Genomic DNA, 24576 nt, shown 5'->3' with positions numbered 1-24576 from the left:
CTCTGATTTTTTTTTTGTATTTTAATGACAAAAATCCTCTATTAAATACGCTTTCTGATGTTATTATTTAATAACTAACTGTTGCCTTCCTATTTTTACGTGGTTTGCTCTGAATATACACAAAACTCACTTTCATATCACACAATCACGTTACTGCAGCTGCTTTCATTTTACTTCATTACACTTTCTAATCACTTTTCTTCGAACCACATTTCCTTACCTAAAAGTTTTATCTCACATCAAAGCTTATTTTGATGATTTTGATTTTGCCACACAGAATTTGATTTTTTAAAATGATTTATGCAATATTGGCAGTGTAATTTTATTATTTTTCTTTTAAGAAAAAAAAATAATATTTGCTGATTAAAAATGTATCTATTGTACACACAGATATCATTAAAGCTGGTTTTTATGATTTTGATTATGGCACTCAGAATTGATTTTGATAAAGATTTATCCAATATTTGCAAAGAAATTTTATTCTTTTAAAAAAAAATATATATAATATTAGCCTATTAAAAGAGTACCTATTGTACACACTGATATCATTGAAGCTTGCTTTGATGATTTTTGACACACAAAATTGATTTTGATTATGATTTACACGATATTGGTAACGTTATTTCATTCTTTTTTTCTTAAAAAAAAATATAATATTAGCTGATTAAAAGAGTATCTATTGTATACACATCTTAATATTATTCATATCTCTCATTTATCATATTTTATTCTCTTTTTTTATTATTAATATCTTATTTATATCTCTTATTATTCATATCTTAATATTATATTCATTTCCTTCTTAATTTAAACATTTGAGATTGATTATTTGTAGATGAAAATTTAAAAAATATTCAACATTCTTTAAGTTATTCAACAGTTTTCTCTTTTATTCCTAATTTATTTACACTAAGGAACTGTTAATTTTCTTCCTAAGTTGCATGTGACAGCTCGTTTAATAAATAACTTGGCATTAATTTATCTTTTTAATGCTATAATTAAGTTCTCAAATAAGGCAAAACTCAGATGCTATCATAGCATCCAAGAAAAAAAGTGCTGATGGATGGAATGATTAGTACATGAAGGTATGCACTAATCTGTAATACTATTTATTCATAACCTAAGGAAATTGAAGACTTAAGGTGTTCGACTATCGCCTTGTCTTGATTTGTTGTGTTGCCAACATTTGTAACGATCTTCGTGGCATAACTCCAGCTGAATTTCGTACGCTGCTATTTTAGTTGTTGTGGGCAAAATCTTCAGACCTTGCTTGTTTTTATGTTGCTCTTTACTTTCTTATTTTTATTTATTTTTTTAATGGGTGGTTGCGGAGTTTTTACCACCAAGACCTGGAGGCCACAGATTCGGACTTCTTGCAGAAGAGAAAAGGTTTTTATCAACTCGCAAGAACTTAGAAAGAACTTTTATTTTTGGTTTTTCTGTTCCATGTATCAAAAAAGAACATTAATGCCTTCGAAATAACTTTGTGACAAAAAATGCAACTTTTCTCCGAATATTTTGGGAGTAAGTTTTTTTTTTCTCTCTTTCTCCCTCTCTTTCTCTTTTTATCCCCATTTTGTTTGAGCGTGTTTGAAACTTATGAAAAGTATAAATTTCTTTTTTTGAACTTCTTTAAAATAAATGTCTTCAGAAAACTATCAAAACTACTTTTTTTTCTAAGTAAATACTTGAAGAGGAATTCTGCTAAAAATCTAAAAGAAGAATAGAAAATGCTGATATGTATAATATCAACTAAACATTATTTTTAGACTGTGTATCCATAATATTTTATTTTTTTTTCTTGATTTTGCTTTCTATCCATTAAAATTTGACCAAAGAGAAAAAATGTATGCAATATAAGTATTTATTTAAGACTTTTACTGGTCAAGCATTTCTCAATATTTTGTAATTATTATTATTAAGTTTAGTCCAAAAAGAATCATTAATAAGTCGAAAATTCCATGCTGTACATTTAATTTCAAATTCCACTTTAAATACGCATATTAAATATGATATCAATTTGACAACTGAATCCAACAAAATTTATATTATTAAACCCTTAATGTTACATTGTTTTTAAAAATTCTATCAGATTTATTTAAATTTTTATTAGAAGAATATTAACCATATTATAACATATCTGATGAACTAAAGGCTGAGATCATGCAAAAAGTTTTAATTCTGGTAAATATAAAATCGACAGTTTGAACCATTAACATTTAAAATATCTTTTGCAATTTAAAATATCATTGATTAATGAAAAATATTTTAATGGAGTTATTTAAAAGAAATCGATGTATTTTGTATAATTCAATTAACTCAATACTAACTAACACAAAGCTGCATAGTTGAACCGATTTCGTTTGTATTTTGAATTTTGTTGTTTAAAATTACATTATTAAAGAAGATGATAAAATTTCAGCATCTCGGAAATGTTCCAGTTTGTTGATTAATAAATGTAAAATTTTTATTAAAAATTATTATTTGTAAGAAATTATTTTTGAAAATCGAGTTTTACAAATAGTTTTTCTTTTTTTAATTTGTTCACGAGAAATAGCTAAAAAGCAAAAAGAAAGAGTAATAATAAGGGTTTATAAAATTTTTACCTCTCTTTCCACAAAACTATTAGGATCTTCAAAATTTACTGCTTCCCCCTACCTCTCGATCTCTCTCTCTCTCTCTCTCTCTCTCTCTCTCTCTCTCTCTCTCTCTCTCTCTCTTTCTGAGAATCTTTGCTAGCCAGTTAACTAAATTTGTTTAAAAAAGGTATATTTTTGTTTAATTAAAATGTATTTTCATTTGAGATTCTGTATCATTTAAGTTATCATCAGTACTAAATAATCAAGATATTTAAGGTTGAAATATTTAGGCGTCACCATAGTTCTTCACCAGACACTTCATAGTTCTTCACTAAATTTTTAATCTTAAGTTACTCAGGGGTTCAATGGTCACTGCATCACATAAAAAAATTATATGGTAACCAATTTAAGTTTGAAGCTAATAAAAAACGATTTGCCTTAACATTGCCGAAGAGTTATAACAATTTGTAGTTTTAGAACAAAACGCAGGTTTTTCTTTTTTACATTTTGATGGTCAAAATATATTGTTTCAGATAAAAAAAAAAATATACGAATAATGCCTTAATTCTAATACTGTTTATTTCGATAAATACTGATTTTAATTGAATGTTACGACCTCTTCTATAATTTTTATTTCCTATTTGCTTGTTAACGGCACATAATTGATTTAAGTTTAGTCTGCATTTAGGAAAAAAGTGTGGTCAAAACTACCAGAATATGGTAAACTTTACCATGTTTCTGGATATGTTAGAACTCCCAAAAGCTCGGTAATTTTTATTAAAGTATTTCGGTTATGATTTTGGTAAAATGAACAATAAAATATAGTTTTGTAACATGTGATAAAATTAGGCAAATATGACGAAATTTGGTAATTTTATCATGATTTCTTCGAGTTATCAAGATAATATCGTGATTTCTTTTACTGAAAATCATTTATTCAATCAAATTTATTTTTCAGTTTTGTATTTTTACTAAATCTGTGCTAATAAGAACTATAATTTTAAGAGCTGGTATTACAAGTACAACCGTTACCATATGAACGAAAAATAATTATTAAAGGAAAATATCATATAATTTTGTTTCATTAGCCAGAAGTATAATTTTTATTATTTTGCTTACCAGAAATGTCAATACCATGCAATTCGATTATTTTAGCAGATTTTTTTTCAGCGTGTGAATTTATAAAGTTAAATATATTTTATTGATATAGTTGTTTGAGTTTATAATATCGTTACATTTTGATATTGTTGAGAATTTTTAAACGTCACTATTTTTTATATAAATAATTAAAATATCTACAGTAACGTTGAGATATTTTTTTTATATAAATCTATAAGCTCAACATCAAAAAGTTATAAAGGTCTGAATTAAATGGGATAATTCTCTCCTGTTTCTTCCTGTGTTTAAAATCTTGTAAATCCATGATTATTGTAATAATCACTTTAAAAAGTAATCGCTTAATTGATTCATCAATAATTTAGATAATCAAATGAGATAGTATTGTTTATTTAATAATATTTCTATTGAACGGAGAAAAAGAAACTGCTAAATTTACAGTGCTGTATAATAATAATAATTCTCCCATTAACCGTGCTGTATAATAACGTTAAGCATTTCAAGGGAAAAAAATAATACTTTTTGCCAATAAAATTAAAATATATGCTGTTAAACCATTCATTTGGAAAATTTTCTGTTCACATGGTAACGGTCACCTAAAAATTCTGTTTTTCAAAAGTAGGGTTCTTATTACCACCAATTTAACACAAAAATTCAAATGTGAAAAATTTATTTAACCGAATAAGTAGTTCTTATGCCATGCTTTAAAGCATGATAAAATTACCAAATTTTACCACGTTTTCTAAATTTCATCACACATTAAGAAAAAAACACATATTACTGATAATTTTATCAAAATCCTTACCAAAACGCTTTAGTAAAAATAACCAAGTTCTTTCTTGTCCCCTCAGATCCAGAAACACGATAAATTTTGCTATATTCCGATAGTTCTGACTATATTTTTTTCTCTAATTCTAAGTTCCTACTTTCATATGACTTTGTCTCCACGTGTCACTATCACTCAAACACGCCCTATCATCACCAGTTAAAAAGGGTTAAATTTTTCCACCACTTTTTTAAACCGATGGATCACTTTTAAAAGCCGAGTACATTTGCTTTCAGCCATTTGACACAATTTATTTAAAAAGAAAAGGAGGGAAAAAAACAGTCTCCTCTTTCACAGTTGGCTATTAGCCATTTTCAACGCACGTGTTTATGTTTTTTTTTTTCAATATTTTTAAACACAGTTACAAGTGACAGAATAGTAAGCTTTGGTGCAAAAACGAGGTACTGTGGAAAATAAAATAAAATATCATATTTAAAACAAAAAGCTGGATTCTTTATAAACATGTCAGTATGTCAAATGCAACTATTGGAGTAGGTTGCATTTTCGAAACTCGATGTTTATTTGAAGAATATAATCAGAATCACGTAGGTGGTATACGTGGCTGTTTCTTCAGAAGCACTCAAGATTAACCTTGTTCTGTAAACAGTCCGTTTACCTTGAAAATGAATTTAGGGGATCATATTTGGGATATACTTGAAAAATGTTATTTATATTCAAAAATGTTATTTATATTTTTTTTTTAAAAATAAAGAAAAATTGTAATTTATATTTAAAATGTATCAATAAATTTCCATTTAACAGTTGGGCACAGTTTTGAAATTAATTCTATACATTTATTAACTTTCTTTAGTACTTAAAGGGAAAAAAATCGTATTATACAGAAATTAATTGTGTTGTTATTTGTAAGTATATCAGCAAACTGTGACAGTACAAACTAGATGGGTAAGTACGATTTTTATCGGTATCAACGACAAACTGATATTGGTACAACTGATATTGATACAACTGATATTGATACAACCAGGTTATAAGAACCTGGGGCTTTTTGTATCACATATATATCAATACAAATTCAGACCCTCCTTAATTGAGAGAATGAAAAATTATTAACAAAAATATTTCATTGTTTTGATTAAATCTAATTTTTTTAAATTTTATTCGCTTAAAATGCATAATTAATAAAGAAAAATTTTGCCTTAAAATAATATGACAATTGATTTAAATTGAAAAAGGAAACTACAAATATTTGATAATAAAAAACTTTTTAAAATGTGTATATTATAATTACTTCAATGAAATAGTAGATATATAATAAGTTTACGGATTCTAACAGGATATGATTCTCAAAAATTCCTTTACTAAGATTAACTGAATAATAAACTAAATGTAACACTAAATAAAACATTTTATTTCCCACTTTTAAATAGCATAACGTGAAAAAATAATGCGACAAACTTAATGCGATTATCTTTAATTAGGAGAAAAGATTGATACCGCTTCACATGTGAATGTCTCTAAAACTGAGCCAAAGCGAACTGCTACGAAATTCTACATGAGTGAGAGTCCAAGAAATAAAAAAGACTCCAAAATAGAACTCAAATTGATTCGAAACTAATTAAAGTGAGTTGATATGAAGAGTGAATACCAGTGAAACTAGTTACAGAACTTCATCCAGTTAGTGCATACTTATGACCAAACTATTACGGGTAACGGATTCTTTCAATTGATACTGAACTTGGTTATTTACATTAATGCAGAAACTGAATTTTTATGTGGTGCTGCTATCTGTAGGCAAATCATATAAAATTAAGTTATGCTCTTTTGATTTTTTTTTAACAAATTCAAAGTGTTTTGCGATTAAACATAGTATTTTGGTATGTAATTTATGCTAATTAAAATCGCTCGCAATTGATTCATTAAATGCGGTCGGATTCTTTTAAGCATTGTGTAAAAAATATCAGATAGACTGATACAAACTCAGTTTTGAAAGAAGGGTACCAGATCAGGCTCTATCCATGTCGTCCGAATAGGGTCAAAATTAAGTGGCATTAAAAGATAGAGCCCTAAAAATAGAGATAGGTGCTTGGCCATGGCTGGGTGATAATTATACAAATCTATCTCTAATCGGAGACTTTACGCCATCATCTACGGACCTTGGGGATTGCAGTTTGCTTATTTCTGCTAACACGCGAGTAGGCGTGTGTCCTAATTATCAAAATTATGCTTACGTAGCATTTAATGCTTTCCTTTACTACTGAATGACAGATGAAAAGAAAAATTATAAAAAATTTAATATCAACCGTAGTGGCTATGGGGTTAGAATACTCTCCTCCAATGAGATGAACCGGGTTCGAATCCAAGCTATGGCTGGTAAATACGATTTCGCACTCTACTCGCAACGGCCACAGTGATGAAATGAATGGGTTAGAGTTTTTTTGCCGTACGGCTAACCATGTGAGGTTCTCGTGTTTTTACTCTTCGTGTAAAGCAAATGCTGGCTAGTTCCATCAAAAAGTCCTCCACGAAGGCAAATTTCTCCCAATACTTGATCCAGGAGTTTCCTTGTCTTCTGGATTATCCTTGGATTCCTTGTCTTCCAAAATTACAAGGCTACGAAGTTGAGCATTGGAAGTCTTAAACTCAACTTTAGGTCGACTGTTCAACGACGATTAATAAAATAAAAAAAGATTCAACATAATTAGGTCAACTGTTCAATGACGGCTGTAAGAAATTCAGCATGAGGGCCAGAATAGCCTGGTTGGAAGAGCATTTGACTCTTGTTCGCGAGAATGCGAGTTCGAATCCAGCCGGATGAAAAATCCCCGTGTATTAAAAGATAACTTGTTCACGTTGAATCTGTCGGGGTCACAAACTCCTCCAAGTTCCCATCACAAATCAATACCTCTGGGGGTACTGATCCAGGAGTTCTGGGCCAGGATTCTGGGAGTACTGTCTTCTGGATTATGTTCAAAATTACAAGGCTACAGAGTTGAACATTGGTAGTTGTATAGAGCACTCGCCTCCAAATGGAGTGACCCGGGTTAGAATCCCAGCCATTGCTGGTCGCTACGAATGCACTACCGACTCGCACCGACCACAGTGCGACGTAAAATATTCTCAATGATAGACGGATTATGGGCTAAAGTCCACTTGCCGTCAAACTTACCGCGGAAGGTTTTCGTGGTTTTCCTCTCCATGTAACGCAAATACAGCTCAGTTGTCTGAAAATGTCCTTCACGAAGGCAAATTTCTCCCAATACTTCATTCATGAGTTCCCTTGTCTTCCTGAATTGGGTTCAAAATTACAAGGCTACGGAGTTGAACATTGGTAGACGTACACTCAAATTTAGGTCGACTGTTCAACGACGATTAATAAATTTTAAAAAAGGTTCATAGTACTTTTAGCTAGTATGTAAACGCTATTTGCGAGTAAAACGGCACATAACGTTACACCTGAAATCTTTCAACTATCACGTAAGCGCCGACTGGGGAGAAACGAAAGTTTTTCAAATTATTGCCTTTCATCTTCTCATTGTTTTCTCTGACAAACAAACAGTTTTCAATGTTTAAAGAATTTGCTCAGTAGTAATTCGTTAAATTATTATTTCTTTACTTTACTTGCTTTAGTAGTAGTTCGTTAAACTTCATCAGAGCCTTTTTTCTCGCCTAAAAAATTATTTGGGACCTCCAATGTATGTACGTTTTTAAAAAGATTCTGAAAATTCAAATATTGAAAGTGATTATTTTAGTACTGTTATTTATACATCCTGTATAGTATAGTAAGTATTTTTACATTGATTGACATAGAAAACGACTCGTTGACTATTCATTATGTGTATAACTTCGGTTTTTCTTACTAATATAAATTTCTAGCGCTATTAATAACGAAATTTTTTGGTATACTTTGATCTTAATTTTTCTTGCATTTAAATCACTCACATTAAGACTTTAGAAAGCAAATAATTCCTTTAAAAATAATTTATTTCCACAATTCAGGGTGAAAATTATTGCAAGCTATAAAGCTGATTGTAAAAGAAACATCATTCTTAATATAAAATAAATTGCACCAATATTTAAAATAAAATAAATTGCATCATTATTATAATTTGAATGATTTGTTTATAATCACCTAAAATGTACCGAAGTTTAAATTCTTCCAACCTAATCTGCACGTCTTACTTCAAATGCAGTTCTTACTACAAAATTAAATGCTTCACAACTCTTTGGAATGTCATTAACTTCTGCAAAGCTCAAAAGTTTCTAAAGGTGTCATAACAATGGATTAAAACACCAGTAAAGATCTCTTTCGACATTCCAGGAAACTTTTATTAACACGGTCCTTTTTCGTATTGATTGGAACCATTTCTTGGATGGAAGCACATTTCTGATCTAAATGCATTAAAGAGAGGCCATCCACCCAATGTTCGGAAATCCAACAAAGACTTTGCTCTCAGCGCGAAATAGGATTACGTGATAAGTAGTTTATTCAAATAATCACAGTGGACGGAGAGAACTGTGATTCTCTTCGGCACTGATAATTACAGCTTTGCGGACAACATAGCAGATTACTTAGAAAGGCTGTTAACTATTAAGTGTTAGTAGAGAGGAAGGTAATTTCATTGAATAATCCTGCAAATATTGTTATTAATTTTTATCCACAGAATCAGATAATTCTTGAAATCATAATAAATTGTACGATATTTTTACATTGATTTTTCAAATTATCGATTTGAATAAGTATAGCAATGTTAAAAACACGATGGCTCAGAGGTTTAAAGCACGAGGCTGCGATTGTGAAGGACTGGGGTTCGCTATAGATTCTGCTATAGATCGATACAAGCTATAGATAGACATTAGCTATAGATCGATACAAGCCATTCGGCATTCTGCTTTAGATCGTCATTTTGATCAGATTGTTGCAATCATGCCGTTCGTCAAAGCATTGTGGGGTATTAACTTCCCCTCCCAGCCCTTCAATAGGCACTATGCACCGAAGAGCTATTACATTATGACCACCCTCCATCTGTAACAATGGGCTCGCCCGGGTTTTCATGGTTTCTCGCCCAGGAACAATGTTTTCATGGGGCACATTAGGACCCATAATCCTCATAGAACATTCCCTGACTTCTGTAAGCTACGTGAACATAGTTGCAGACCAGGTTCACCCATTCATGGCAACAGTTTTTCCTGCGGGGGATGGTGTTTACCAACAGGATAATGCACCATGTCATAAGGATCGAATCGTCGAGGAACATTCCAGTGACTTTCAAGTCATGTCTTGGCCCCCAAATTCGCCTGACCTTGATCCAATAGAGCATTTGTGGTCCTACTTGGAAAACCAAATTCGTGCTGCCACGCTACCCCCTCGCAATGTGAGGGAATTGGAGGACCAGTTGGTGAACGCTTGGTACCAGATACCTCAGACTACCTATTAGCACCTTGTGGAATCAATGCCACGGCGGGTACTAGCAGTTTTAAGGGCTAAAGGTGGTCCTACATGTTATTAGCAGGGTGGTCATAATGTAATGGCTCTTCGTTGTAGAATAAGTATTACAATGTTGGAAACACGATAGCTCAGAGGTTAAAAGTACAGCTGTAATTGTGAAGGACCAGGGTTCGAGCCTCAATGGCGGCTTGAACCCTATCCTGCTATAGATCGATGGGTTGACGCTTATCTGTATCTCAGAAGTAAAACAGGCATTATGTATGATTCTGATCAGATTGCTACGATCATGCCGTTGGTCAAAAAATTGTGAGGCATTAATTTCACAAACCCCGAGACTTTCAATAGGCTGTAGCTCGAATGTTTTATGCTGCAATCATTTAAATTAATAATAACTTGTTGTAACAAAGGAGAAAAATAATGAAGTAATCCGCCAACTTTAGATTTGCGCATTGTATTTTTCAACTAAATCATGTAGTGAGAAAAAACTGAAAAAAGTAGCATATTTCTTATATGGCTTTAATAAATTTATAAATGTGAATAAGAAGAATCATACAAGTTCATAAATTTGTAGCAAAAATGAATATAATTTTAATAAAAGAATGCACCACATTTATAGTTGCACACAATCTCATTTTCACAAAGTCACTAAAATTGTAATAAAGTGCAAGATATTTCCATAAAGTTTTATCAAATTTGTAAAAAGGAATTAATATAATTATATAGATTTACAACAACAACAATAAAATAATATGTCACGTACATTTGCACATTATTTCTTTTTCCCCTAATTCTGAAATTATAAATATAAATGAACTAAGTCCTTATATTGTATTCATCAATAGTAAAATATTTTCGTATTTTCTTATTAAGTTTCGAAACATGAACAAATTTAATCATTACAATTTAATAAAATGCAACTATAATAACAATTATAATTTTAGAATAAAATTCACCAAATTTAGAGTTATATGTAGTTCATGTTTCTCCAAATCACTTAATATCGAAAATTGTCATAAATAGTAAGATATTTCCATAACGTCTTAGCAAACTTACCAAAACGAGCAAATATAATCCTAATAATTCATCAAAATTCTATAATAAAATGATTACTTATAAAAAAATCCGCCAACTTTACTCTTATACATTAGTTCTTTTTCAGCGTAGTACGTAGTTCCAAAATTTCTGTTGATGGAAATTTTTGTTTCCAAATTGCTATTTAAATTAATGTGTATAAACAAAATAATCATATTAATTTACCATACTGAAAACATATATAATTTTAATGAAAATATATGTCAAATTTACAGATCCTCATTATGATAATTTTCTCCAAATCATTTATTTTACTAATCACAAATAAGTTGTGCAATATTTTTATGCAACTTTATAATACTTACTGGTTTGAGCAAATAATATTTTACTGACATTTTACACATTTACCTTTATACAAACAAAACGTTTTAGATAATTAACAGGTCAATAGTGGCATTCATTCATGTCCTTGTGGTAGTAATATTACTAGTTTTAAATTGTTTGGTTTCTATTAATTTCTAATTTTTAAAACATTTCTATAAAAGTTTTCCAATTTATTTAGCAAAAAATAATCTAGTTTCATCTATAATGATGTAAGTTATATAATACAATGTAATTAATATATTCTTTGGATAAATGCAAATAAAATTACTAATAATTCTTGATTAAAAAAATAATCTTGTTGATTTTTCTGATTCTCTTATTTTCCCTCTATTATTAACAACATAATTAATGGTTAAGAAATATGTCCAAACTAGAGATAAAGTTCTTATCTTTATTAGATTAAAATATTCATGTCGGAACAAGAAAAGAATGCTTCGTTAGTTGAGAGCCTATTATCTCAAAAAATTTTAGTTACTCTATGCATGAAAACATCAGCTTTATAAGCCGCTCCCTTGCTTAAAGTATTAATTAAACAGAAGAGTGATAAAGTATGCAATGATGCATAGGAGATATGTAAATTATCAACGGCATAAGGGATCTTCGTCAAATTACGTCCTGTTTTTATCGTTCAAGTTTTGATAATTCAGTACAAATTATAATAAAGATATTCTATTGTATCGTAAAAGTTATTTAAAATAAAATAAAACGAAATTATAAGTTTAAAAATAATAATAAATATAAATTAAATAATAAATACGTATCTATAAATATATATATATATATTATATATATATATATATATATATATATATATATATATATATATATATATATATATATATATATATATATATATATATATATATATATATATATATATATATATATATATATATATATATATATATATATATATATATATATATATATATATATATATATATATATATATATATATATATATATATATATATATATATATATATATATATATATATATATATATATATATATATATATATATATATATATATACAGTCGAACCTCGATTTCACGAATTTTTCGATATCTCGAAGAAAAAGAAATTCCCTTCAAATTTCCTATACACTCAATGTTAAAAAAGACTTGATTTCACGAATTTTTTTTTCTAATCCCTCGATAACTTGAATTTTTTTTCACCATAAATAGTGTATATTTTTCTTCTAAAAATAAAAGCTATTCCAAAAAAAAAAAAAAATTAAGAATAGAAAACCAATTCTCGTAATGATAAACTTTTTTTTAAAAAACGGATATAAAGACGTCAGTGGCATGGAATGATGTGTCTTTCTCTACGATAATGAATGACTTCAAGAAGGCTGGATTCATTAAAGATCACAAAAGTAGTCAAACAATCAATATCGTTAATTCTGCTGAAAACTGCACCGAAAATGATTGGGACAGACTGACCGAACTCATGAAACTTGATGACATGGAATTTCATGACTTTGTAAACGTAGATGATGCAGTAACAGTGTGTGGTCAATGGGATGACAATGATATCATTGCTCAAACGAACGCTTCTTGTGAACTATCAGAAGAAGAGGATGAGGAAATCGAAGATTTACCACCCTATGTTACTAACAAACAAGCACTTTCTGCAGTGGACATTGTAAGGAGATTTATTGAGAGGCAGCCAAATATGTCAGAGGAGACATTTAAAGCTATAGTCCAATTGGAAAGTGTTACAAACTTCCTTGCACATCTCTAAAGCAAACAACAATTGAATTTTTTTTAAATTAATGTGTAAAAAGTGTTTTTAGAATAAATATGGAATAATAAATAAGGAATAATAAATAAGGTATGTAAAGAGCATTTTTCTTTATTTTACCATCGATAACATACGATTTTCGATAATTCGAATTTTCGGTGTCTCGAATTTTTTCTCCTCTCCCTTCAAGTTCGAGATATCAAGGTTTGACTGTGTATATACATATATATATATATATATATATATATATATATATATATATATATATATATATATATATATATATATATATATATATATATATATATATATATATATATATATATATATATATATATATATATATATATATATATATATATATATATATATATATATATATATATATATATATATATATGTATATATATATATATATGTATATATATATATATATATGTATATATATATATATATATATATATATATGTATATATATATATATATATATATATATATGGGTCATTCTCACGAAAACTGTCATTTTTCAGTTCATAAAATCCCAAAAAAGTAAAGTGAATAAAAGCTCTGAAACTTTTTATATTAATAGAAATATGTAATGGCATTATAAAGAAAGTATATATCCTATAAATTATACTTAATATTTAAATTAATTAATTTTTTAAATAATTAATTTATAATAATTAATTAATTAATTTAATAAATAAATTAATTAATTTGATAAATTAATTTATTAATTTTTTAATTTATTTTTCAAATTAATTAATAAGTAAATAATTTATTTTCACTCTTTAAAAAGTGAGGGAATGACACTAATAGTGAGGGAATGATATTTTATTTTAATACATGTTTTTATCTAAGTTACATTTACATAAAGTTTGAAAATGATAACATACTAAGTATATTTAATATTTATTATAATTTAGTCTTATATATTTAATAGTTTTTGCAGGTTTAGGAAATAAAATTGGCTGGCACGATTGAACAAAGAAAAATTTTATAATATACTCTTCTTGAATCATTCCCTCACTTCAGCGTTATTCCCTCACTTTATACACGAGTGAGGGAATGACGAATTCAATAAAATTTAAAAATAACAGTTAGGCCTAATTAATTTCTGAAGTTAATCACATACAATTATATTCATACAAGAAAGCAACATATAATTATCCACTTTCTCGATGAAGTTGTATTTTATTTTACTCTAAAAAATGACATGAGGGAATGACAAATGTAAAAAATGTTACCTGGTTTGATTCATTCAAATTTATTCCACAGCAAAGCTTCTTTAAGTTGAAGATGGAAACATACTGCAATTTTGTTCTATGATGCCAGTTGTTAACTTCTGAAGTTTTTATTAAAATATTTTTATTCTAAGAAGATTACAGGTGATAAGAACATTGTTGTGAGGGAATGACGCGAAGCACTGGGGACAAAGTTTAAAATAGTGCTGTGTTAATATTTTTATCAGAAATTAAATTTAAAATTGATTTTCTGAATTCTATATTTCAGTATTCTGAAAAAAAAAACACGAATTTGTAAGAAATTTTTTTTTATTTCAGAAACAATTTTTTTCTTTTTTTAAATCAGCAGTGGGGAAAAGTGAGGGAATGACATATTGGTATATTTTAATTACCTAAAATAAATAAAAAATAAAAATTGATAATTTTATTTCTTTTCTTTTGTTAGCTTGCATTCTGAAGGACACTTTCCCTGATTTTTTTTTTCGTAAGCTGTAAAACAAACATAAAATGTACTGGGGACATGAAAATGACTGTTTTTGTGAGAATGACCCATATATATATATATATATATATATATATATATATATATATATATATATATATATATATATATATATATATATATATATATATATATATATATATATATATATATATATATATATATAAACCGAAAAAATATGCAAATGCTTATATCAAGTGTTTTATTACAAAATATGCCGAAATGTACTGAAATATTCTTTAAACGAGCTTTACTTAAAATTCTATGAAATAAAACTAATATGTTTAATCGTATTTAATGTGTTTGAAAAGCAATGTGTTAATTTTAGAAGAAAAATATTTTTTTTAATATTTACTGAGGATATCCTACTTTATAATATCGCTCACTTTTATAACTTTGTGTAAAAAAGATTCTCTTTGATAAAAAAACTAAAGTTAATGTAAGTTTTTAAAAAGTATCCCAGAAATAAACTTTATAAGTTTTTTTCCCCATTCAATTGAGAAAGGAGGTATAAAATATAAAAGAGTGAAAAGAGAAACCTTAAAACATTTTGGAAAGAGGAAATTGCACGCATGTATAGGGAAATGACGTTTTTGACGTATCTGCCAAAACCACTTTTCACTGATGTAAACTACCACTTTTTTCTGTAAAAATTCTCAGGATTTATTTCAAAATTTTTCATGGCAAGTGTCAAATTTATATAAGCAAACCTTTTTCTTTCCCCCTAGAATATATCTTTTCCCGCCCTACCTGGATCTCTTGCAACTCATGTTTGAATTTCATCAAAAAGTTTTTCGGGAGAAAAAGGGAGAACGTTGCTACTTTTTAAAAGGAAAATATTTTAGTTTCATATTTCTCATTCAAAACTTTCAGTGTTATCAGGGAAAAAAAGTTAATAAGACATGTTGACAGTTTTAAAACATTTTAATGAAATAAATTTGAGAAAACTGCAACAAAAAACATTTTTAACTTTATTTCAACGTCAAAAAAGTAGCAATTTATTCTACGTACAAGAAGACTGCTAAAATACTTAAATTTAAGGATTTTTGCTTATGGTACATCAGAATAATGAATGTCTAAATCCCTCTGCCATTTACAAAATCTTTTATATTTTTATTAACATTATAAATAAAATTATTTCAATTTGATATTTACTTAAATTTTCAATGCCCCATAATTACTTCTGTTTCAGGGGATAGTGCACTCGCCTTCGAATGAGGTGAATCGGGCTCGAATTCAAGCGATAACTAATCAATGCAAATTCCGCACCCGGCTCGCACTGACCACAGTGCTGACGTAAAATATCCACAGTAGTAGACGTAACATGGGTTCGAGCTCCCTTGCCGTCAGACTAACCGCGGGAGGATTTTCGAGGTTTTCCTCTCCGTGTAACTCATATGCGAGTTAGTTCCATTAAAAAGTCCGCCATGAAAGGAAATTTCTCCCAATACTTGATACAGAAGCTCTTTTGTTTTCTGGATTGAGCTCAAAATTACAAGGCTAAATTAAACAAAGAAAAAGTCATTTTACGTTTTTAAACTTTTAATGAAATTTTTTCTCATAAGATAACGTGAATATTTATCTTCTTCTACGTGCTAGAAAATAGCATAAAGTTTTTCTTTGATATGAGATTTGCAACAATAAACTAAAAGAATATAATAACAATAATCCTTAGTGATCTTAAGGTCTGCGAATCTTAACAATTCCAGACTTTCCTATAGAGCTGAAGCTATCATATGATCTTTATATAACGTCCATCATATATTAAATTTCAAAAATATTATTTATATTTTTAATGCATTTAATGTGGTTCACCCATTCCAAACTTTAGTACAGACCTGAAGCTATCGTGTTTTCTTTATATAATGTCCATCAAATATTCAATTTCAAAAATATTATCTGTATTTTTTAATACATTTAATGTGGTTCACTAATTCCAAACTTCAGTACAGACCTGAAGCTATCGTGTTTTCTTCATATAATGTCCATCAAATATTAAATTTCAAAAATATTATTAGTATTTTTTAATGCATTTAATGTTGTACGTCCATTCTGAGCTTTCCTGCAGACCTGAAGCTATCGTGTTTTCTTGATATAATGTCCGTAAAATATTAAATTTCAAAAATATTATCTGTAATTTTTAATGCATTTAATGTGGTTCACCCATTCCAAACTTTAGTACAGACCTAAAGCTATCGGTTTTTCTTTATATAATGTCCATCAAATATTAAATTTCAAAAATATTATCTGTATTTTTTAATACATTTAATGTGGTTCACTAATTCCAAACTTCAGTACAGACCTGAAGCTATCGTGTTTTCTTCATATAATGTCCATCAAATATTAAATTTCAAAAATATTATTAGTATTTTTTAATGCATTTAATGTTGTACGTCCATTCTGAGCTTTCCTGCAGACCTGAAGCTATCGTGTTTTCTTGATATAATGTCCGTAAAATATTAAATTTCAAAAATATTATCTGTAATTTTTAATGCATTTAATGTGGTTCACCCATTCCAAACTTTAGTACAGACCTAAAGCTATCGGTTTTTCTTTATATAATGTCCATCAAATATTAAATTTCAAAAATATTATTAGTATTTTTTAATGCATTTAATGTTGTACGTCCATTCTGAGCTTTCCTGCAGACCTGAAGCTATCGTGTTTTCTTGATATAATGTCCGTCAAATATTAAATTTCAGAAATATTATCTGTAATTTTTAATGCATTTAATGTGGTTCACCCATTCCAAACTTTAGTACAGACCTGAAGCTATCGGTTTTTCTTTATATAATGTCCGTCAAATATTAAATTTCAAAAATATTATTAGAATTTTTTGATGCACTTAATGTGACATTGCATTATTGTATAGTATAATTAGGTATAGAATAAGTTTTTTTTTCTCAGAAATTCTTACTATACCAAATCAGTTTCATGTCATGATAGTTTAAAACTATCATGACATAAAAGTATTTCAATTTGAAAGTATTTGAAAAGTATAGTGATAGTATTTATATTCTCTTTTCAAAATAAACAAAAATATTTATTTCACGCCATGCCTTATAACAAATAATATTTTCCCCTCGATAAAAACAGCTAGAATTTTGCGACCGTTAACTTCAGAAAAAGTATTTCTTACCCTCTCTAAAACTTTTCTAAGGCACAGAAAAGAAGCATCGGAAGTGTTGTGGAAGATATTTTTATTGTGCTCTCCGATTAGACATGGAAAGAAAAGCAGCTTATCGAACGTTGTAGAGCCTCAAAAGCCCATCTTGATCAAAACACTATTGTTACAGATAACACAAAAGAAAAAGAAGAAAAGTGACTTGGCCATAGCAATGCAGAGACAAAGGTTTCCCAGCAAAGTATTTTTACATTTATTTTCTAGTGCCAAAGAGAGCTTTCGATTTCAATGCCCGTTGTTAGATATCTTATTGGATCAACCAAGAATTCTTAATGCGTAAAACTGAACAAATGAATTTTTTTCCCCAATTTTACTAGCTAATAAATTATATTTTATTTGACAGAGCATAATACCCTTTATTTATTTATTATTTTTACTTTATGTATGTAATTATTTCGGTTCAGAATTATTTGAATTAAGAAACTCAAACATCAACAATTTAGAGTTTTTTGTGAATATTCAAATTCAAACATTCAAATTTATACGTATCAGATTTACATTTAGGTTATTCTATTAAAATGTTTCCGAAATTTTAAGTCTAAGTCTTGCGTTTTAGATTAAATTGATTTTCCTTATGATTATGCTTCCAAAATTTACATTTTTGAACCAAAAATGGACACTTTAGACATTTTCCAGGGGGCTTAAGAATTTTTTAAATTGTCTAAAGAGATTTTCAGACGATTCAGTGACAACTTTTTATCGACCTCATACTGAAGGTTTCGAAAATATTTTTATAGAATAAGTTATGAAAACCCCTAAAAATTATGTGAAGGAACAATATTTTTAGAGTTAACATCAAATCGTGCTTTAATATACAATTTAAATGGTGTATGAAAGCTCTGAACACCTAAAATACAAACATTTTAAACCAAGATCACGCGCCTTCATACCACACGTTGAATATTTTTGCTTCCCAAAATTCCAATGTTGATCGTTTTAGACATAGTCTGCAATAGTTGGCAAGTGCTTGCGGTTGATTTTAATTCTGCTTGTGTTCCACAGAAAATAAAGTTTGTCGGTAAAACGATGTATAGTTGTTTTAGTTGCGTAGTAATGATATTTTATTAATTTTTAAGTCCCTTTCATCAGTAGTAAATAATTTTATAATGAATAATTTCTATCCGATTAATTTCTATCTGTTAAGCCTACTTAGAATTCTTCTAAATATTTTGTCTGTACTACGCGTATTTTTGACTTACAAACTAATTTTATTTTAAGAATTAGTGTTTGTATGTAACCTAAATTACTGATTCTTACCTTATATTGTCTCATAAAAATAACTTCACTGATTCGTATGCGTATCACATATTACTGTGAGTATAAATTTCAGTGTTACTGAATAAAAACCATGGTGGCGACTACTTTGCATCTAGTAGTGCATTGCTTCCCAAACTTATGACTTTTGTGTACCCTTTCCAAATTTTTCGTGAAGCTGTGTACCACTTATAACAAAATCAATGCATTTTTTACTCTAAAAAAATTACACATAAGTTAAAAATCACAACTGACTGTTGACACCACTAATTATTAACTGGTAACTCTGCAAAAAATAGCCAGTAGAAAAATACGTAATGGTAAATTTTTATGGCTAGCTTTGTTTTTAAATAAGAAAAAATTGAAATTTTCTGCAAGATTCTGCAATTTGAATTCTGCAAGATATTTCGCATAAGAACGCATACCACCGCTAAAGTGCTCCAGTATCCATGGGGGTACGCGTACCACACTTTGGGAAACACTGAAGTAGTATAAAGGAACATTCTAGGTATTTCACTGCACCAGGAACTATCCTCGGTTTCGGTGTAGTGGAAATTCTTGTTAGTTACTCTTTGGTGTAAAGTAGTTGCCACCATTTTTGGCGTTCAGGTACATGAAAATTTTTACATTGTATAAATAATTTTGTATAATATTACTATATCAAATTAAGCAAAAATACAGCAGTATTTTATACAATTTATCAACGTCTGTTTATCACCAATGAAACCTTAAGTTATACAATACAAAAAATTTTAATATCAGCAAAAATCTACATCACATAATAATGTTATTGTTAATTTTTAAATTTCTTTTCCTTGATAGGTGAGTGGAGGCATTTTGGTCCGGTGAAGGTTTATCTTCGAAACATTCTACATGAGTGTGAAGAGTGAACACAACAAAACCAATACCCTTATTAAAAATAGGTAAATATCTATCAGCATAGAAATTAGTTGAAAGTTTAAATCCACAGAAACGCCTTTAAGTTGGGATGCTCAATCGTCACGTATCTTAATCATGAGTACTTTTATCACTATCAGACTCTTGTATGTATTGAATGTTTCAAAACCCTATTTTCTGCTTTTTAAAAGAGTTGTAGACATTATCTATTGTTAGGTTTATGAAAAAGACAGTGGTTAATTACACCACCAGTGCGGTTATCTTCTTCAAATGGATGGTGTTTTCAGTAGAAATGTAAACAATAACAATCTCGAGCTGCATGCCTACTCTAGTTCCGATTAAAAAGTTTGCAGCTGCTTACTACATGTTATTCTGCGAGGCGATATTTTCAAACGGATAATTTTGTTTTCAATAAAAGAAATAAATTAGATAATTTCTGAGCTCAAATCTACCGTATTTCATAAGATATTAATGTTATTATGTAATTCTGGTGAGTTTGAAGTGAAAATTTGTTTTAGTTATTTAGAGATATATTGTTAAAAAAGATGACATGGCTGCTAGATTTTGAATAACTCGCTTTTTTGGCAGTCTTGATTTGGCCTCTTTCCATTTGCTTATTACTGTTTGTTCGAATTGCAAGCTGTGCACCATCTTACGTTAGTAATAGCATATTGTTCGACGAGCAAGATTAAGTTTGGTAATAAGTATTCAAATATAACGTTTGCAAGAATCTCAACACAATGATCACGTTGTGAGCCAAATGGCTTTAAAATACACCGGAAACAGTAACCCGGAAGTATAAGCGGCATCCAGCCTGCAGCGCTCCCTAGGGTCGTATAAATAATAATAACCGTATAAATAATAATAAAATAAAATAAAGTTCAAAAGTATAAAAGAGAAGGGGAAAAAATTTCATATTAAAACAGAATCGAAATTTCGTCAATCGTGCAATCAAAAGTTCATATCATACTTCCCAATATTTTCCCGGTATTCCTTACACAGATGTTTTTTTAAGGTTGAGTGTCACTGCTTGGTAAAAATTTGCTCAGTACTCTCTTAAAATGAAAGAGTGATTTCCTCTACTCAAAAAAGAGTTAATTTTTTTTTACTCAATTTGAGTGAAATACACTCTTATTTGAGCGAAATTCTTGCTTTGCGTTTACTCAAACTTGAGTAGTATTTATTTAAGCAATATTTGAGTGCTTTTAGCTCAAACATGAGTGATTTATTTATTATTTAATTGTGTGCGAGCTATAAGCTGGAATTTCTATCGTTTTATTTTAAAAAGCAAACGATAATAAATCTAAATAAAATTGTTATGTTCTGTGATCAGGTCTTTTTCTTGTTTCTCCTTGAATTTATATCCCTTTGCAGTTATCGAAATAAATTTTAAAAAGGAAGTCTCTGTTGTCTCAATCATATGTATCATATGATTTAACCGTAGTAGTAATCCTTCGGTCATGAAATATTCCCTTTTTATGTATAGTCAAAATAACTATTTAGATCACAGAACATAACAATTTTATTTAGATTTATTATCCACTTCGGGCTCCACTTCGAGAAGACATTTCATAAAGTGGTAAAGAATTAGAAACTAAGACCTGCATGATTTTGCTGACATGAAAATTACATATTTTCAATAATTATCATTGATGACTTAATGTGAATTTTAGAGTTGTGTTGCAAATAAAAATTATCAGTAACAGTAGTTAGTTATTGAGAATCGAGTTAAACAATTCTAAATCTATTTACAATTATTTTTTGCAAACATTTTACATTTTAGTTTAATTGAAATGTTCCTATCCTCATATTAATTATATATTTTTTTATACAGAAAATCTAATATTTGCCATTACAAATCAAATAATCAAATTTTTCTGATGAAAAATTAAATGATATCGATAAAATATGGTATTGATTTTAGTTGTAATTTACCTGGAAGAGTTAGGAAATTTTTTTCTGAAATTGAGTGGATACCCTGTTAAAAAGACATTATGCTTTTGCCAATATGTAAAAATATTTTTCTAAGTATATTTTAGCAAACTTTTTATAAATAAAATAATAAGTAGAAAAATTCCCACCCAAATAAAATGGAATGTAGAAGAATTATCAAAATTATGCTCTCAAGAACTAGGAAGGAAATGGTTAAGTACGATTTTACTTACTAATGAAGTCACTTTAACTACTATTTGAATACCTAAATAAAATGAAAAATTATGTAAATTCTTAATAAAAAATTCGTTTCATTAACAAAAAGTTAAAAATCCTTAAAATTTTGTACTGAAGTCTGCCACAAAGATTTCGATCTCTAAAGAATATTATCTTGCAATTATATTCTGCATATTGTTAAATATAGATGGATTAATAAGCTTTCACTTTTTTTTATCAACTATCACTGTTTAGTTTTAAAATATAAAAGAAACTTATTAATTACCGAACAAACCATGAAGGAAATTTAAAAGAAATGAATGCTGATAAATTATTTCTATCACACATACTAAAAATATTTTTCTTTTCAACTTATTTATGATAAACATTAAAAGATTCAGCGAAAGATTAGTCGAAAAAAGATCAATTTAATTCAAATGTGACTTAAATGAAATTCAAGTCAAAAGAATAAATAATGATAGTATTGTGGCGTAACTACCACTACGAAAAATAAACATCAATTCACTGGTATATAAGTTATGCTAACTTGATTCAATCACGAGGTACCTCTGGATAGATAAAAGTTGGCATTTTCTAAATAGTCTCCCCCCCCCCCATATTGGTGATTTACGTACGTGATTTGAACACGAAGGAACGCCCACTTCGAAACTACCACTACGAAAAATAAACATCAATTCACTGGTATATAAGTTATGCTAACTTGATTCAATCACGAGGTATCTCTGGATAGATAAAAGTTGGCATTATCTAAATAGTCTCCCCCCCCCATATTGGTGATTTACTTACGTGATTTGAACACGAAGGAACGCCCACTTCGAAACTACCGCTACGAAAAATAAACATCAATTCACTGGTATATAAGTTATGCTAACTTGATTCAATCACGAGGTATCTCTGGATAGATAAAAGTTGGCATTATCTAAATAGTCTCCCCCCCTCATATTGGTGATTTACTTACGTGATTTGAACACGAAGGAACGCCCACTTCGAAACTACCACTACGAAAAATAAACATCAATTCACTGGTATATAAGTTATGCTAACTTGATTCAATCACGAGGTATCTCTGGATAGATAAAAGTTGGCATTGTCTAAATAGTCTCCCCCCCCCCATATTGGTGATTTACGCACGTGATTTGAACACGAAGGAACGCCCACTTCGAAACTACCACTACGAAAAATAAACATCAATTCACTGGTATATAAGTTATGCTAACTTGATTCAATCACGAGGTACCTCTGGATAGATAAAAGTTGGCATTGTCTAAATAGTCTCCCCCCCCCCATATTGGTGATTTACGTACGTGATTTGAACACGAAGGAACGCCCACTTCGAAACTACCACTACGAAAATTAAACATCAATTCACTGGTATATAAGTTATGCTAACTTGATTCAATCACGAGGTACCTCTGGATAGATAAAAGTTGGCATTGTCTAAATAGTCTCCCCCCCCCCCCATATTGGTGATTTACGTACGTGATTTGAACACGAAGGAACGCCCACTTCGAAACTACCACTACGAAAAATAAACTTCAATTCACTGGTATATAAGTTATGCTAACTCATAGAGTAATAAATAAGAGGAGACGGCATGCCCGCACACTCGTGAAGCCTTAACCGCAACCGCGGCGCCATATTGGTACAACCAAAACACATCGAACTTCGTTGAACTAGAGCTGTATGTGTTTAAACATTCTTCAAACTGAGTTCTAAAATGTTCTAGAAGAGATTGTGTGTTTCTTTTAACAATTTTATATAATTTAAATTATTGTATTTATTAAAAGTAATTTAAATTTTTGGTTGTTTTCTTTAATATAATTCCTTTAACATAACTCTCTTTCCTAAAAAGCAGGGTTCTCCAAGTGGGCCCACCTTGAAAAAACCCACTTGGAACGAAAAGTGGTTTTTTAAAAAAAAAATAATAAAAAAAATTTATAATAATGTTTTTATTAAAAGTTAGTATTGCACATTCACTTATATATAATTTATTATGCAGCATAAATTTGTCTGATTAAGTTTTTAATATTTGTAAAGTAAAAGAAATTCGAATCTTGCAATTTTGTAGTACTATTGAAAACTTTAAGCGGGTTTTTTCAAAAAATAATATTTTAATGATATTAAATCAAATAGAAATATAAATAATACAGTCTGAAAAGATCAATTTTTCAAATATAGTTGCATACTTTATATATTAACAAATAGATTATAATTATTAATTCATATGTTTAAAAA

At 28.8% G+C, this 24576-nt stretch overlaps 1 protein-coding gene across 2 annotated transcripts in view; it reads left to right on the top strand.

Annotated features, from left to right (window-relative positions):
* LOC107447200 (voltage-gated potassium channel subunit beta-2-like) overlaps nucleotides 1-24576 on the top strand; it is an 82355-nt gene that overhangs the window by 19827 nt on the left and 37952 nt on the right. For both annotated transcript variants that reach the window (XM_087168021.1, XM_087168020.1), the window contains exon 2: nucleotides 20098-20198. In XM_087168021.1, the coding sequence (XP_087024147.1) occupies nucleotides 20149-20198 (50 nt within the window). In that variant the 5' untranslated portion in view covers nucleotides 20098-20148. The remainder of the gene's footprint in view (nucleotides 1-20097; nucleotides 20199-24576) is intronic.

Source organism: Parasteatoda tepidariorum, chromosome 7 (assembly GCF_982258835.1).
Source record: "Parasteatoda tepidariorum strain Cologne lab strain chromosome 7, Ptep-v5.0, whole genome shotgun sequence".
Lineage (NCBI taxonomy): Eukaryota > Metazoa > Arthropoda > Arachnida > Araneae > Theridiidae > Parasteatoda > Parasteatoda tepidariorum.
Note: the sequence above shows the minus strand (reverse complement) of the source record. Positions and strands in the feature narration are given on the sequence as shown.